Source organism: Crocodylus siamensis, chromosome 8 (assembly GCF_052110815.1).
Source record: "Crocodylus siamensis isolate JL-2025a chromosome 8, ASM5211081v1, whole genome shotgun sequence".
In the NCBI taxonomy this organism is placed as follows: Eukaryota; Metazoa; Chordata; order Crocodylia; family Crocodylidae; genus Crocodylus; species Crocodylus siamensis.
Genome location: NC_143402.1, coordinates 53,907,714 through 53,924,644, shown reverse-complemented (window position 1 = coordinate 53,924,644; position 16,931 = coordinate 53,907,714). Strand labels below are relative to the sequence as shown.

General features: G+C 49.2%; 1 protein-coding gene across 5 annotated transcripts; it reads left to right on the top strand.

Moving 5' to 3' along the window:
* The first annotated feature begins 5,711 nt into the window (after positions 1 to 5,711).
* LOC149858593 (uncharacterized) lies at positions 5,712 to 14,703 on the top strand. Of its 5 annotated transcripts, none has more exons than XM_090060143.1 (5): positions 5,712 to 5,925; positions 6,213 to 6,331; positions 10,387 to 10,480; positions 12,061 to 12,150; positions 12,893 to 14,703. In XM_090060143.1, the coding sequence occupies exons 4-5, from the start codon at positions 12,072 to 12,074 to the stop codon at positions 13,948 to 13,950; spliced, it is 1,137 nt and encodes a 378-aa protein (XP_089916269.1). In that variant the 5' UTR covers positions 5,712 to 5,925; positions 6,213 to 6,331; positions 10,387 to 10,480; positions 12,061 to 12,071; the 3' UTR covers positions 13,951 to 14,703. The 5 variants fall into 5 exon arrangements, with proteins under 5 accessions (XP_089916269.1, XP_089916271.1, XP_089916273.1 ...); XM_090060142.1 differs by lacking the exon at positions 5,712 to 5,925 and adding an exon at positions 5,947 to 6,110; XM_090060145.1 differs by lacking the exon at positions 5,712 to 5,925 and having other exon boundaries at positions 5,945 to 6,331; positions 12,896 to 14,703.
* The last annotated feature ends 2,228 nt before the right edge of the window (positions 14,704 to 16,931 follow it).

Here is a 16,931-nt window from a genome sequence, read left to right as displayed (position 1 = left end):
GAAGACGATGCATCTTCCCCTTTCTCCTGCTCTGTTATGCTAGAAGATTTGCTTGCACAATGGCCCAGCCAGTTGGAAGGGGAGATTACTGTGACATTTGTTTTCAGGAAAATAAGGGAAGTCATGCAGACAATAACAATTCTTTTCTCCTTGACAATTAGTTGGAGAATTGGGATCACACCCACAAAATGATGGTTTAGGGATAACCTTTTGGAAAGCAAGGTTGCCTCTATGCATACCAGGGATAGGGAGGGGCTGTTTAAATTAGAGTGGCTCCCTAACAGACACTCTAATTACAATGGCTTACTGTTACATTAAGCACCTCATATTTTAACATGGACTTTGGAGCACTTTGACTGAAGCTTATTCAATGAGCTTTCGTTAAAGCACCCCCACAGCCATTTTAAAATGTGGCAGGAGGTGGGGGGGGCACTTAATACACATGATAGTGAGGCAAGGCTGGAGCGTTTTAATTAGAAAGTGGAGCAGACTCAATTAACTGAGCCTGCTCCAACGGGTTCTAATTAGAACGTGAACCAGCACGTCTATAGGCTGCCCTAGTGCTTCAGCTTAGGTAATGTATACAGAGACACCTCACACCACCCACCTGGCTGCAAGGGGGACAGGGTCAGAAATACCTGGGGATGGAAGGAGGCCTTTCCCAGAACGTCTAACACAGTCTCCGAGGATTGGAGGCATGTCAGTGTTCAGAGGCTGAAGGCTTGATCCTGACCTGGTATTGATCACCCAAGCTACAGTCCAGGCCACCAAGTAACAGTGGTTTGCACAACTGAAAATCCGGCTCTGGAAAAGCTGATTTTAGATAGTCCACCTATTCCTTGTGCTTCCAAGAAGGGGTGTGGGACTAGAGACTAGGCATGGAGAACATCATGGGAATCTTACCTCTGCCGGGTAGTTTCAGGTTGATGATTTTCATTGTTCAAAGTCGGCTTAAACAAGCTTTCCTTCTCTAATGCGCTGAGCAGCTCCTATCGCGAAGGCGTCCGGAGTCACTCAAGGCTCCAGGTCCAGGACCCAGGAAAGAGGTGAGCCAATAGCTTTTGTGATGTAAGCACCACTATGACAACTAGGTGGGTGACCATGTCCTACCTCATAGGTGGCTGCTGACTAACGAGGGGCTGTGTATCATGGAAGCTTTCACAGGGCTGCTTAAGGCTCCAGATACAAGTGTTCCCACAGGAGGGTAAATTTGTTTTGATGTAGAATATCTCAGTCCCCCAGATCACCTTGGAGCTTCCTGTCTTCTCCAGGTGTGCTGTACCTTCCAACGCTGATCAAGTATTTAAATCTGCCCATGGTTGAATTTGTAAGAAATAAAAACAGGTAGGAACCAGGAAAAGCTTCCTCTCACTTGCTAGTGCTTGGCCTCCTTTGTTGTTGTTGTCCAAAAAGGCTTGTTGTAGCCCACAGATGTTACAGGACTGGGTTGCAACCGTCTTGTCCATCCAGCGCACCAAATGCACCCTGCCCACGTGGGCCCTGGGCCTGTGTACATGGAGGCCCCAGCGGCCCCCTCCATCCAGTCCCCCCATGCATGTGTAGAAGTGTGTCCCTGCTACAGAGCAGTGCAATAACAATCACCATAAGCCTTTATGTTTAAAGGAAATGAATTCTTTGTTATAATGTAAGAAGGTAATATGCACGCACACACTTAAACAGGCGTAAAAAGTATTTTAGATTTGGCTGGATATTATTGTTTCACCGTAACATGCTACTGTAAAAAAATCTGTAATTAGCACATGAACTGCACAAATGTATCTTTAAAGCAGCTAAGAAAAACGTTTACAAGCTTGTATAAATCCTCCCATCTGATATGCTCCTTACTGGAGGAAGCAGAGACCAGACTTACAATCTTAACATAAGCGTGTAGTAATTTTGCATTTTACTTTTAGCAAAAGCAATCATTAAATAACTTTTCCAAGGTAACATTATTCCCCGCCCCCCATATATACACACACTTCCTTCCCCAAGCTTTTACCTGCAGGAAGAAGGGGGAAGGGGAAAGGAGGGAGATTTACAGAAATAAAAAAATTCATGAGTGGTTGGAATTACTGCAGCCTTCTCTTACTTCGCTCATAACAACACATCTGAACCCAAATGCACGTGCCAGCACCAACAATTACAATTCCAGACCACCCCTGCTGTTTGCTATCAAAATTTGTCAGATTTATCTGGACAATAATGTCTCTGGGAGAATCCAAGTTGAATTCTGGAATCATTTTCAATTTCTGAAGTTAACCCCTTGCTGTGCTTCAGTTGTTACTTTCCCTTCTAGGAAGGGCAGGCTGGGCTATAGCTGGATTTGTTAACAGCTTGTGTTGAAGCTTGAGTTGCGATATAGATCTGAGGCCATTCTCTAATGGTCAAGCTAAGTCCTATTAGTAGGCTTGGGTTGAGAACTCAGGACCCTTAGTTAATGAATGTCCAGGAGTCCTGACACAGTGACACAGTCCTTGGTGTTGGCTGTCACTACATTTCTCTTCACAGGCAAACTGATCCAGAAGCCATTCAGTCTGAATCACAATGATTAACACGAGAGAGGACAGGTGAGAGAGGAGATTTTTTGGGGGAGGGGAAATACATTTCTATATATATATAAATAGTTAGTGATATATATACACCATCTAACATACCATTCTTCCCAACCCTTAACCCATTTTCAAAGCCTACACACACCAAAAATCTCACATCTGCACACCCACACACCTGTTACAATGATCGCACTCGACCTGTGTACCCAACCCGTATACAGGTCCACATTCCTTTCCTTGTTACATTTATATTGTCCCTTGGGTTCTAGCTCTGATTACGAACTTTAAGCCCTTAACAGCTCATATCACTGTTACTATCGCTGTCTCTGGTGGTTCAGATGTGTGAGGGACATTTGCAGTGAGCTGAGATGCTTAGGCCAGTGATTGCATCAACAAAGAGGACCCCAGGTAAGAACAGTGGTCACCCATCATGACTCAGTTTCCCTGTTCCATTGGCCAAGAGACAGAGATCTCAGAGAACAGGGTGGGAATAACAGAAATTTGAATCAGCACTGTATAAAAAGCCTCAACAAAAGGCAAACAGGTGAGAGCCTGGAATTTGCCTGACCTATGAGGGATTGACTTGGAGGGGCTTGAAACCTCAGTGAGTATATTTATCTATTCTCTGCTGGTATTGGTAATTCTTATCAGATTGCTAATATCCCACTAGTTCGGAGGAACTTGCTTTGGCTTGTCTTGAAGATAAAATAAAAGCCCTCAGAGTCATTCTGCATATAGCATTAGAATTCCTGCCTTAAGAAAAAAGGAAAAGGCTGCAGCTGCAGAGAGATGCACCCTCTAGTGCCCTGACCCCCCACCAACCCTTTTCATTTTTTTTCCTTTTTCCTTTCCAGTTCCAGAAATACCAAGGTCCACATCTGTACTTAGAATTTTTCTTCTTGTTCAGTGTGACCTTTTTCTTTAACCTACAGTTTTGAACACACGAACATTGATACTGAAAGAAAAAAATAACAATTCAGTTTTACTGATTTAAAAGACAAACTTGGGGGAGTCTGTTGTATTAAGATGTATTTGAGTTCAATACATCTTTTTTCAGTTTCCCAAGTGATAGGTGAAGCATTGCATGCATGTCTGATGCATCTGCCTAGGATAGTGTAATGGTGAGGTTGTAGCCATGATGGTCTAGACATGATGTGAGAGGCAAGTGTTTCTTAGAGTGATCTTTTTATTGGACCGAGTAGGTAAAGTTGAATAAATATCTGCTGCACCTGAGTTCTCTCTGCCCTCCCCTAAGCTGTGCTTCACTTGCTGTGCCTGGCTTCCTATAATGGAGACCTGAGGAAGAATGTCTTGCATTTGAAAGCCTAAGTTTGTCCCAGGGACATAGTTGCTTCAAGAAGAGATCACCCTAAGAAATCCATGTCTATTTAGGGAACAGAACAACTGGACAGGTGGCTCATGGCCATAGTTGGATTTATTCAGCACAAATACTTCCCCTCCCTCTTCAGAGAGGAGGCGGCAGCTGCAGGCTGCGTCACTGAAGGGGGTTCTTTAGGGCTGTGCCCCGAGTGATACAGGGGCTCATGGGGAGCTTGGGGCTCAGGGGACTTCTGAGGGGAAGGTGGGTGACCTAGTATTTGGGACAATAGTGGTTTGTGGGAGTATCCCTGGGTGGGGAGAGGCATTGAGGAGGGGCTTAGGGTGATGGAGAACAGAGGGCAATGGGATAGATATAGGCATAAGAAGATTCCCCTCTTAAACCCCATTTATGGGGTTGGCCTCTTTTTGAGGCTTTTCCTTGCTGCTTTTTCTAATCTGTGCCAGCTATCAGAGGCTTTTTCTGACTGCCCCATCTCTGAGAAATATTACCTCTCTGTCTCTTTGCTTTGGCCTTGGCATATCTCAGGAGTGTCTTGTGTTGAATTCACATTGGCTTCAGTCACAAATTCAGTTCTGTGGCACCCAGAAGAGAATCCAGGTAGGATTCAGTCCTGGAGCTCAGGGGACAGGACCCTCCACATCCACCCCAGGGAAGAAACAGTGCAGGGCCTGTTCTCAGTGGACCACCCCGCCCAAGACTTCAGACTGGAGGCGGGTAAAAAATGCCAAGAATCGTGTGTCTTTTTATGAACACTGCCTTTTCACTTTTTCAGAATTTCCTCTCAACATGCAACTGAAGTAGGAAAATGCTTGGGGAAAAGGATTTTTTTTCGGGTTCTTAAAAAGGTTCCTTTCATTCTTTCAAAACACTGGAACCCAAAATGTTGCAAAGGGCTCAAACTGGCCTGGTTACATTATGTTTTGATCTGTCTCTGAAAAACAAGATACAATTTTCAGTGCATCTTCACAAGAGACAAAATGATTCACTGAAAACCAAATTGAGATAGAAACATTGCATTGAAAAAAAACCAAATTTTCTTGGGCAAAAAAAAAAAAATCCAAACTGGGAGATTCAAATGAGTATTTCCTATTAAAAGGTTTGTTTTGTCCCCAAACATCATTTGGTTAAAGAAAATAGTGAAATGATGCATGTGTTTTCCAACTCAAAAGGGAAAATGCAACCTCTGTCCCCAGGAGGGAAAGGGGCAGCCAGGAGGGGACACCGGGAGTCACCCTGACTGCGGAGTGGGCTGGGCTGAGGGGAGATATTGCTGGCCAGAAACTGGCTGTTTCTGCCCCATCCCCTGCCTCCTCTCCCCAGCCTGGGGCAGAACCAGAGCATTGCGGTGGGTTTCCCAGCCCAAGGGCAGCCCTCGCCTCCCCCCGGGGCTGAGCTGCGTGGGGAGAAGAGCTCACATCTGTGTGGGGCAGTCAAGCCCTCTGCACCCGGGCAGGGCTGTGCGGGGGCTGAGGGAGGGAGCCTTTCCCTCCCCCCGTTCCCCCACGGGGGTCTGCCCCAACGGTGACAGGACAAACCGCCCCAGCTGTCCCCACCCCTGCCATGGACGGGGGGGGCGAGTCCGCAGACCGGCTGCGCAGCACCCGGGCTGAGTGGGCAGTTGAGGGGCGGGCTGCAGCAACTGCCCCTGGACGACCCCAGCGCGCAGCGCACCCCGGCCTCCCGGGCCCCGCGCCGCCGGCTCTGCGGTGCCCGCCCAAGCCGCAGGCCGGCAGGAGGGAAGGGGACTCGCGGGCACCCCCGCCTGGGCACCGCTCCGGAAACGGGCCCCGAGCCCCGCCCCCACCCGCAGGCTTTGCAGAGCCCCGTGGCTGTGACGCGGGCCCACGTCAGCGCGAGCGCCGGGCTGCAGCGGGCTGGGGGCGGAAGAGACACAGACCCCCTCCGCCACCATGGAAGCAATGGGTTAATGCGACCACGGGCGGAGCAACCATAGAGTCGCGGTCCTCCAGAGCGAAGTCGGACACTGCTTTCCTCCCGCCTCCCCTCCCTTCCTACGGGAGATTCTATCCGGTCCGAGCGGCGCGCGGTGACGTCAGCGCGGGCGGGGAAGCACGGACGGGGCCGGGGCCGGGGCCGGGGCTGGGGCTGGGGCCGGCGCCGGCGGGAGCTGCAGCAGCGCCGCCCGGGCCGGCTGCGAGGGGCCTGCGGTACCACATGCTGAGGCCGGGCCGGGCCTGCATCCCGCTCCGCTGCAGGTGACACCAGTGCGCGGAGATCCCGCCCGCTGGTGATGTCACGCTGTGACGTCACGGGCAGGGAGTTGCAGCTATACACTCGCCCCTTTCTCCTCTTTCCAGGCCGACTGCACCCCGGGCCCTGGCAGCACCAGCCCGGCGCGTCCCCGAGCCCTGCTGTTGCGCTCCTGGCCGCGCCCGGGGCCCCTCTGCAGAGCGCGGGGAGGCTGCAGCAGCACCAGGTAGGAGCTGAGCGGGGACATTCCTGTGTCTCGCCACTGGGGTCATACACGGGCTGTCACCCCCGGGGTGTCTCTGAGGCTTTCCTTTTATCTGGAGCAGGACAAGAGAAGCCAAAGCAAGTTCCTCCAAACCAGGCACTGGCATGTTGGGATGTGATCAGCAGGGAGCCTAGTTTTCCATGGAGGAAAAACAGCAAAAAAACTCTCCATTTAGAAAACACAAAACCCTGTTGTCGCACGATTTACTGAAAGCGTGGCAGCAGCCTGCAGCAAGCGGCACCATTTTTTGCTTTTTCTTATTTAGCTCTGCTTTTTACCTCTTGGCCAGTCAGCAGGGGGGGGAAGGACACCAGTGATTGGCTGAGATAGAAAAACTATAGCAAAAATGATAGAGCAGAAATGAGACTGCTCGCCATGGGATGCTACTATGCTTTTAGTAGGTTGTGGAAAAACATGAACTCGGTGGCTTTCACAGTGAACAGAAAACTAGGATCCTTGGTGATCACTTGGGCAGTGTGACCCAGAGCAGCTACATGAATACAGAGATGTGCTTACTGCAGGGGGTGAGGTCTCAGGCTCCTTGGGGTCACATGTCAGGGGGGCAGGGGGATCCCTTGGAGGATCCTGGGCCCTTCAGTTCTCCCCTTGCCACTTGGGAAGCAGATGGAGACACCTGACATTGGAGGCCTTGGGGCTTCCTGGGGAGGTGTTCGAAGCAGAAAGATAATTCTCAGTCACTCCTATGCAGCGGGTTCTCCACTGCCTTGAAAACAACCTCCCCAGGGCAGATTCACTACAGAGTCTCTGGTGTAGAAGTGATGATGGTAACACCTCTAAGTGGAAACATGGCTATGCCAACAGAGGAGATGCACTAGCTTCCTGGGAGAAATGGGGTGAAGCAGACACCTGCACTCTCAGCAGAGCTATGTCCACCTCCGGGGCTTGGCTGGTGCAGCTGGGTCAGCTGACGGGTGGGAGATTCCATCCTTTCCCTCCTGACGCATAGTCATTGTCATCGTGGCACTTATTTTTTAGTGCCTAGTAAAAATCAGGGTTGTGGGAGTTGGAAGCAAGTGGAGCTGAATACCCCCCAAGTGCCCTTCATTGGAGAATTCTTGTTACTACCTTGTTTTCTTTCCTGTTGTATCTTGTCTAAATGTTAGCTGTCCTAGCCTGCACGTTTTGGTGCTTTGTAGTAATCAAAGAGAAGAAAGTGGATTAACTAGCATAAATCCATGGAGGTCTTACCAGCATCTGATGCTGCAACACATAGTGTTTCCATTTCCTTTACGTCTAGTGATATTTCTACTTGTGCTAGAACCCAAGAGCTCCTAGCAAGGAGTCTCAGTAAGTTTCTGCCCATGGCCTTTCTAACATCTCCACAGACTACAGGTTTTGTCTGCTGTAGTTACTTTATGACTTGTGCTCCCAAGCTCTGCCACTCTGTAAAGTTTTCTTGCCTTTCCAAAGTGTCTCTATGTACACATGATATGATCCACAGTGCAGGTCATCTAAATTGTGGTCCAGTGACATTCATCAGCATGATATAAAGAAGTGGGCTGAACGTCAAGCCCTGCTAAAGACCATTTTTCATGCCCAAAGGTTGTTGCAGGTACTTGTTCTCACTTGTGTCAAGTTTTGCTATACAGCTTTTATTAGCCAGATGTGCTTTTCTGCTGCTTTCTTTCTCCAGCTTCACTGAAGACCTTATTTTTGGACCTGCTCAAATGATATTCAGTAATCTACAAAGACCATACAGAATAGTTTATTCTTCTCTGTATTTTTCTTGACTGTCTTAAATTTTCTTGCCTGTTTCTGTTATCTGAAACCAAGCTGATTATCACTGTTTTTGAGGACCTCTCCAGTAGCTTTGTCACCACTTGTCAGTGGTAACTTTGTTTTCCTGTAAAGGAATATTGGCTGTTGCTTCCTCCCTGTTTGAACAGAAGTAGTGACATTACAGTTTGTCACCATTTATCTGAAATGTTTGCTTCCTGTACATTTTCTGGATTAACTTCTGTGACCACCATTTCTTTTAATCTTCTAATGGCTTGGAAACTACCACAAATCAGGTACACAATCCTGCAGTTCTTTATTTATTTTCAACTTACTTTCAGCTCTCCTGATTTTTCCTCTGAACCATCAGCTGGAATTTCACCTTCATTGTCTGTGTGAACAGTTACAAATATTCTCTAGAACATTGTTCTTTCAAAAAGTTCTCAAAATACTGGTACGTGTTTCAGGCATTCCAGATTTCTCTTGGACTAGCTGTTAATCCACCTTTCCCATCACTGATAGCATTGAGCACATCGTTATCCAAGTTTCTTTTTTATGCTTAGTTGTCTCTTCAGCCAATTTTATCAACTGTTTTCTCACACTCTCTGCTGTTCAGTTTGTCCAGCTGCTTATTCAGTGCTTCAGATGTTGGATACACTTGCTTCCAAGACGTAGTCTCTGATACCTGGGTAATATAGCTGTCTTAATAGGCGGGCCACTTGTTTGTGATTTTTAAAACCTTAGAATTTAGGAAATTTGAGGTTTACAGAAACTTTCTTCTTTTATCAGGATTAGTAAACTCATAGGTGTATAATCATTGTGTTGTTTGTAATTTTAACAGATTTTAAACATTCTTCTTTGTAATATATTTTTTGCATAGTCTGACTCTTTGAATTTGTCTAACAGTTTCTTTTTTTCCAAAATCATGTAGAATTATAGAAAAGTAGGGCCAGAACGGACCTCCAGAGGCTGTCTGTTCCAGGCCTCTGCCTGAGTTAGGATCATCCTTATCCGAGTCATCCTATACAAATCCATTGTCTAACCCAGGGGCAGGCAATTATTTTGGGCAGAGGGCTGCTTACTGAGTTTTGGCAAGCCATCGAGGGCCGCATGACAGGCAGCCCAGGGCAGATTAATAATAATTTTCTAAATTTTTTAGGGGCCCGCAGGCCGGGTAGAATGGCCTGGAGGGCCACGTCCAGCCCCCAGGCCACATTTTGCCAACCCCTGGTCTAGCCTCTTAGCAAAATTACAGAGTCAACCCTGACGCAACCACAAGATACAACACCCTGACCTGCTACAAGTAAAGCAGGGGGACCACAGTGACTGGTGTTCTTCTCCTGCAAAGGCTGTTAAAATATACTGGAGAGAAAAGTAGAGGGCCACATTTTGTACTACAGAGGAAGGCAAAATACCCCACTGTCCATACCAATTTACCATGGGGCAAGACCCTCTTTGGTCCCAGAAGGAGCACTGGCCCATCCTAGTAATTTTCTTCTGTACCCCACAAACCCAAATCAAAGATGATTTTGAATTTAAAATGACACCTCAATAATTGTATGCTTTACATGGACAATCCATATGTTTGTTATAATTGTCCATGCACTGAATCTAATTCTTGGAGGATTGTTAAATTTGTCCCCCTTACTGCTGCATCAGGGGGAGGGGCACTTGTCTGACCCCTGCCCTTTGACTCTTCATCTGCCTGACCTGCTGCTGGCCTCCCTTTTCCCGATTCCCCACCAACATTTACCCCATGCAGCAGCCCTGGTTCCAGCTCCCACTCAGGACACAGAGCACACAATGACTTCAGCCCCATTTCTGTCTAGGCAGCAGTAGCAGTGGTGGCAGCTTTGGCCCTTGCCCCTGCTCCAACCCAGGGCAAGCAGTGACTGCAGCTGCAGCCCAGGCCCTGTGTCTGATTTGGGGCCAAAGCTGGAACTGCAGCAGCCACTTGCCTTGGGCTGGTACTTGAATCCAATATAAGGCTTCCCCCCACCATGTTGAACGAGGGCAGAAACCTCATCTTGGATTCAGGTAAATATATCATAAGCCTCTGGTTGATGCTTTAGGTTTCATATGACCATTCTTCTGCTTATCTAGGTGGCAAGGACCATTGTTTATTGAAGATCTCTGCTTCTATTCTAAGTGTCCTCCTTCCCTTTTCCTTCTAGGTCCCATTAGAACGTTGAGTCCATTGGATCCATTCCCGAAATCCCAGCTAGGTACCAGGTAGAGAGTAACCAGTATAATCGCCCATTCTCCACTTCCCCAAACAGGATATTGAGGTCCCACACCAGACTTGATCTGCTGCAACCAGCAAAGGGAGGTGGAGCTGTGGAGAAGGTGCATGGTCTGAGAGCCTGTTTCAAGGTGAGTTATGGTAATTCCCCTGCCGCCTTACTTAGTACTGCTCAGTACCCAGAATGACAGAAGCTGGAACCCGATGAACTTGCCGTGAGTTACCCCAGAAGGTGTTGACCTTATGGCTCAGCCTGATATGTTCTGTCTAGGCAGGGTGATTAGTCATCCTGAAGTGCAGTTTATAGGGAAGATGGAGATTAGAATTTTCTCAGTGGCTGTAAGGAAGAGGACTAAGAGCAGTGGCCTCAGTTGTGCAGCAGAGGAAATTTAGGTTGGAGATCAGGAAAAACTTTCTATGAGGGTGGTCGAGCATTGGAATAGGCTACTTAGAAAGGCTGTGGAATCAAGCCTGGGGACTTTCTAGAGCAGGAAGGACAGACATGTGACTGGGATGGTTTAGTCAGGAATGATTCAGCCTTGAGCAAGGGACTAGATTAGATGACCATGTGAGGTCCCTTCCAGCCCTATTTTTCTATTCATCCTATATTTGCACATCCTGCAATACAGTGGTGTGGTACAAGCAATTGTTCCCTCCTTCTTCCTTTAATAGGGGTGTTGGGGCATGAAATCTAACAGCAATGTCCCTATCAACCCGGTCCCTCTAGAGATTGAGCCTCTGGCACCTTGGCCGGGGCTTTGTCATGAAGAAAGGGGCCTGGACAGAGTGACACAGTGCTAGGGCCAAAGCCTCACTTGAAGTCTTGATAAGGGGCACAAATTGAGTCTCCCTGTAGTACCAGGGGCTGGCATGTTTGTCTTCACTTAACAATGTAAGTGTTGATACCTCAGCCAAAGGTGGCAGGGTTTGATGGGATTTCTATTGTCCCTGGGTAGTTGTCATGGTGGGCAGAAGCTCTGAAAACTACCAGGGACTGAACTGTTGAGTGGTTGGGACTCTCCTACCCACTGCTGCTGGTTCTTCCTGTTCAGGTGGAACTAGAATTTGCTTTCATAACAGACAGGGGGAGAGAGGCAGCATTTAATCAGTATCTTAGGCTGTACTGCATGACTCCTAGGTGCAGGTGGGATTCACAAGGATGATCAGTGGTACAGAGGACCTTCATATGAGGAGAGACTGAAGAGGCCAGGTTTGTTCAGTTTAGAAAAGAGATGCTTGATGGGAAGGACATGATCAGGGTTTACAAAATACTAAGAGAAAGTAAATAGGGATTTATTATTGCCTGTCTCATGAGACAGGAATTGGGTAACTAGTAGGTAGTAATTTTTAAAACTAACACAAGGAAGTTCTTTTTCACCCCGTGTGTAATACAAGTGTGGAACTCATTACCACAAGATATGGTGGAAGCTGAGAGTTTTCCAGAATCAAAAAGGGATTGGATCAGACAGATTTGCAGAGGCAAGGGGCATCTGCTCTCTGCCACTGAGATGGAGGATACTGGAAAAAGATGGACCTATGGTCTGACCCAGAAAATGGCATTACTTTTGTTCAGGGGGAAATACACTCATGATTGGCAGTAGAATCTCCCTCTTTCTGCTGCATCTCCTGGGGCCTTGAGTGTCACAAGCCCTGGGCCCTGTGAGCTGGAGTCCATATTCAGGTAAACCCCAAGGCCTTTGTCCTGCTACAGATTCCTCTGACATGGAGGACCCCTTGGACTCATCAGGAGATGAAAGCCGCATGGGTTCACTTCCCAGACCAGAGCCTTCTCTGCAAGCAGGTAGGAAGCAAGGCTCTGCTCCTTTCAAGGAGAGCTAATTTCAGGCCTAGCCTATCAGGAATGAGGGCTGATAGTTTGGCTTGTTTTCCTAATCCCAGCCATCCTTGGGGCTCACTTATACTATACCAGCAGCCTATCCTGCACACCCGTACCTGCTGATGTGCACCTGCTTGGGAAGTTTGCCACTGAGACTTATTCCCAGATACCATCCCCAGGTGTGCCAAAGACTGAGTGTTTGAGAACTGGGGACAAGCCCCAAGCATCTTCATGGATGAACTTCTTGGTCTCAGGCCCAGTGGGTAGGTGGTAGACTTCCCAGCGCCATCTTCCACAAGTCCTACCAGTGCTGTGGTAGAGACAAGCCCTTAGAGAGCCACACTCCTCCTTTAGGCAGATGCTTTTAGTCTTGCCCTCAGCCACAGACAGCATTGGGCCATTCAGGTTAGTGCCACCACAAACATCCCACATGTATGTGTCCCACTGAAAGGTAGGAGGTGATGTAGTTCTCCCCACTCTGGCGGGGCTTGAACTTGGGAGAGAACCACTGGGAAACTGTATGCAGGGTTCACCAGTGGATATTAGCACCAGGGCATGGACTTGCCCTTCCACCCTCAACATTAGGAGTCCTTGAATTTGAAAAGCTAAGTGCCTAGACCCTGGCCTGCTCTGGGGCCAGGGAGCTAACTGAGTTTTCCCTCTGCCTGGAGCATGGACTAATCTCTAGGTTCCCTTCTCCACCCAGCAGGTGCCGGGATGCTGATCAAAACGGAGGAGCCACCTCCTGAGGAAGAGCCCATAAATCTGAAGAAGGTTCCAGCCAGAAACCAGCTCCCTGCACTTTGGGGACAGAGAGCAGCTGAGCCCCAAAAGAGCCCTGGGTGCAGGGAAGGATTCAAGGGACAGAGAGACCTGAGGAGCCATGAGGGCAGTGCTGACAGGGCAGAGGCCTTGTATATCTGTGGGGAGTGTGGTGAGAGCTTTTGGGGCCAACGGGAGCTGCGGGCACATGGAGGGACTCACAGGAGGGAGACAACAGCCCACCCATGTGGAGAGTGCGGGAAGAGTTTCCGCTACAAGTCCCGTCTCCTCATCCACCAAAGGACACACTCAGGACAGCGCCCCCACCTGTGCCCAGAGTGTGGGAAGAGTTTTGCCCACCCAGACTATGTCCGCGTCCACCAGCGCATCCATACAGGGGAGAAGCCCTACCGCTGTGGCCACTGCGGAAAGAGCTTCATCCAGCCCTCCCACCTCCGGCTGCATCTGCGTGTGCACACAGGGGAGAAGCCGCACACGTGCACAGAATGCGGGAAAAGCTTCAAGGACCCGTCCCATCTCCGTGTCCACCTGCATGTGCACACAGGGGAGAAGCCGCATGGCTGCTCAGACTGTGGGAAGACCTTCACAGACCTGTCCCACCTCCATGTGCACCAGCGCGTGCATACGGGCGAGAAGCCGCATCCTTGCCCAGATTGTGGGAAGAGTTTCAATAACCCATCCTACTTGCGTGTGCATCGGCGTGTGCACACTGGGGAGAAGCCCTATGGCTGCAGTGAGTGCGGCAGGAGCTTCCGGGAGAGCTCGGCCCTCACCAAGCACCGACGCATTCACACCGGGGAGAAGCCATACCACTGCGCTCACTGTGGGAAGAACTTCCGGCACAGCTTTTCCTTCAGCAAGCACCAGCGCCTCCATGCCATGGAGAAGCCACTGCCTGGTGACAATAGTGGAGGGAATTTTACTGATGCTGCTGCTCTTGCCAAGCATGAGCAGACCCACAGACCAGACCCTTGTGACTGACAAGGGTCAGTTTTGCTGGCTCTCCCCTCCCCTTCCTCTCCCAGCCTCAAGTGGGGGCGGCACTCAGCCTGAAATGCCTCCCTCCTCACCCTGCGTTAGTTTGCATGGCTCTGGGCATGGGAGTGTTCCCCCCAGGAGTACCCTACATGGGATGTACTAGGGGTTTAAAACTAACACAAAGAAGTTCTTTTTCCTCCAGCATGTCATTAAAGGGTGGAACTTATGGCCACCAGATGTGGTAAAAGCAAAGCATTAAACCACATCCACAAAGGGATTGAACACATTCTTGGAGGAAAGAGGCATCAGTAGCTATTAAACATGGGAGTGAGGGGCATAGCCTCTGAATCAGAACTGCCTAGCCCCAAAATGCTGGATGTTGCAAGTGAGAGACAAACAGTAGGAAAAACCTTGCTCAAACCCAGCTCATTTCCCCCTTTCAGTATCTGCTCTGCCGTGGTGCGACCAAGATGCTGGGCCAGATAGACCTATGGTCTGACCCAGTCAATGATAGTTCTTATGGGCTACAGCTGGAACAAAGGAGAAAACGGGAGCTCAGGACTGCACTGCAGGGCTCCTGGCTTCTCCCAGGTCAGTTGTCTATGCTGCAGCACCCAGGAATACTTCATCCAGTCCCACTGCTGCTTAAGGAGGACCATGAACCAAAGAGGCTTTATTCACTTCCACTTGACTGATAAGAGTAACTGCAGTTGTAGTTGTGCCCACAGTAGCACTAAATAAACTTTTTCCTCTGTCTGTGGCGTGGTGCTGTGTGGTTATGTCACAGTCTGTTTATGTGGAAGCATCTCAGGTAGCCACCACTAAGTTGAAGTGTTGGGGAACTTTCTCACCTAGTTAACTTGACCATAGCGTATGTGATGGGTGGGGGAAAAGGAAAAGCTGCATGCAGGCCAATGCAGTGGAGGCAGGAAATTGTTCCTTGTGAGAGCTGTGTTCTGCCAGGGAGTGAGGCTCTGCCCAACAAATAGGATTGATAGTCCCTATGAAGAGTTTAGATTATGGCTTTGTCTGGGATGGTTTGGATAAAAATGATCCAGCCTCAGCTAGGGAGTTGGACTCTGTCGGTCCCCTTCCAGCTGCACTTATCTATGATTTAAACGCCACTCCAGGAGCCAGCAGGCTCAGACTGGTTCTGTCCAGTGTCCCAGGACATAGAAAATTAAGCTTAACACATCACATCAGGAGTGGAAGGGAGGTATAGCCTTTCACAGGATAGCAAATGCAATAAAGCACAGGCTAAATACCAGAAAAGGTTTCACAGGACAGTATGGAAGAGGCTGATAATCAGCTTCCAGAGCAAGGAATGAGGAAATGCTAATGCATCCATGGCACTCTCCAGGGATCTAGGATGAGCTCTGCTGTTCTGTCCTCAGCAGGCTCTGTGCATATGCACGCTGCTTCCCTCAAAGGTGGGTGGAACATTAAGTCTTGAAGTCATCCTCCATCTCCCTTTCCAGGGGCAGTCTGTCAGGACAGCCCACAATCTCTTCTCCCTTGCCCCACCTTTCCCTTGTCTGAAAGGCAGCTGTTCCACAAGCCCCTAAGATAGTGGTGCCCAACCTTTTTTTGCCCAGGGGGTCAGATCGGCAGTGCCTGATTCATCTGGGTTGGATCCATCCAGTGTTCCTGGTTCAGGGCCTGGGGCAACACCAACTGGCTGTGTGGAGTGAGGCAGGGAGCAGGCCAGCCCCAGCGCAGCCCCACAGGAGGAAGGACCTTGTCCTGGCCCTGTGGAAAGGGAATGGGATAGCTAGGCCCCAACCTCCTCCCATAGGGAGGGAAGGGAGCATGGCCTTGCCCTAATCCAGAAGCAGGGAGGGGGAGCATGCCTTGGCCCCACCGGGGAACAGGGTGCAGCTTGGTTCTGACTGGCTGTGCAGGGATTGGGGTATGGGGATTTGGCAGGGGGGGAGGTTGGCCATATTAGCCATTGCTCCCCTGCTGCCAAATTTCCAGACACATGAAGAGCCCTATGGGCCAGATGTGATGGCTCTCTGGGCTGCATCTGGCCCATAGACCAGAGGTTGAGCATCCCTGCCTTAAGGGATCACCCTCCCTTCCCCACACCCACCTGCACAGAAGGATCAAGCACTTTGTGGCTCCCCTGCTTGATGGTATAGGAGGGGAGTTCCTGAGAACTTCTGCTAGAATTACAGAAATCATAAGTGCGGCTGGAAGAGACCTGCAGGTCATATCTAGTACAACACCCTGCCCGAGAGGTTCATCCCTATCCAAACCATCCTATACAAATCCATCTAAACTTTCTAAAACTGCCATCAACCCTGTTGCAACGCAAGACTCTAACGTGCCACAGGTGAAGCAGGGAACCACAGCAGCCAACACCCTGATTCTTCACTTTTTTCTTTTGGATCCAGAAAAAAACAACAAAAAAGTTTCTGAAGTGGCTGCTGTGACGTCTGTCTCCATGAGTTCACTATGATCATACCAGGCAAATACATCACAATACTGGAGGTAGGGCAATGGGATGGGAGCTAGGTTCACTGGGGGATGAAGACAAACTCAAGAGGTGAGTTAAGGGCCAGGGGCCCTGGATAAGAACTTACTAAAGGGAAGCAACAGCCTTAGCAGTGCTCTGGAAGAGAATAGGACAATCAGAATCAAAAAAAGGGTTGGAAGGGACCTTAGGACGACATCTAGTCCAACCCCCTGCTCAAACCAGGATGATCCCCAACTATATTAGATACTAGAAGTGCCTATATACTAAAGTGAGACGTGTGAGGAAAAACAAGATTCACAGAATTGTGATGATAGTTGGGATTATACAGACCTAGTGGGGATAGTTCACGCGACTGAAGTACAGTCACGGATGGGTATAGCTTATTCAGGAAAGATAGGCAGGGGAAAAAGGGTGTTGCACTATATTTGAAGGTGATGCATGCGTGTTCAGAGGCATGGTAGGAAGTGGAAAGTTGGCCTGTTCAAAGCCTCTGGATAAAGTCAAG

Coding starts and splice junctions, on each gene's coding strand:
- LOC149858593 (XM_090060143.1), top strand. CDS start 12,072: ATGGAGGACCCCTTGGACTCATCAGGAGATGAAAGCCGCATGGGTTCA. Junction 12,151..12,892: donor AGAGCCTTCTCTGCAAGCAG/GTAGGAAGCAAG, acceptor TTCTCCACCCAG/CAGGTGCCGGGATGCTGATC.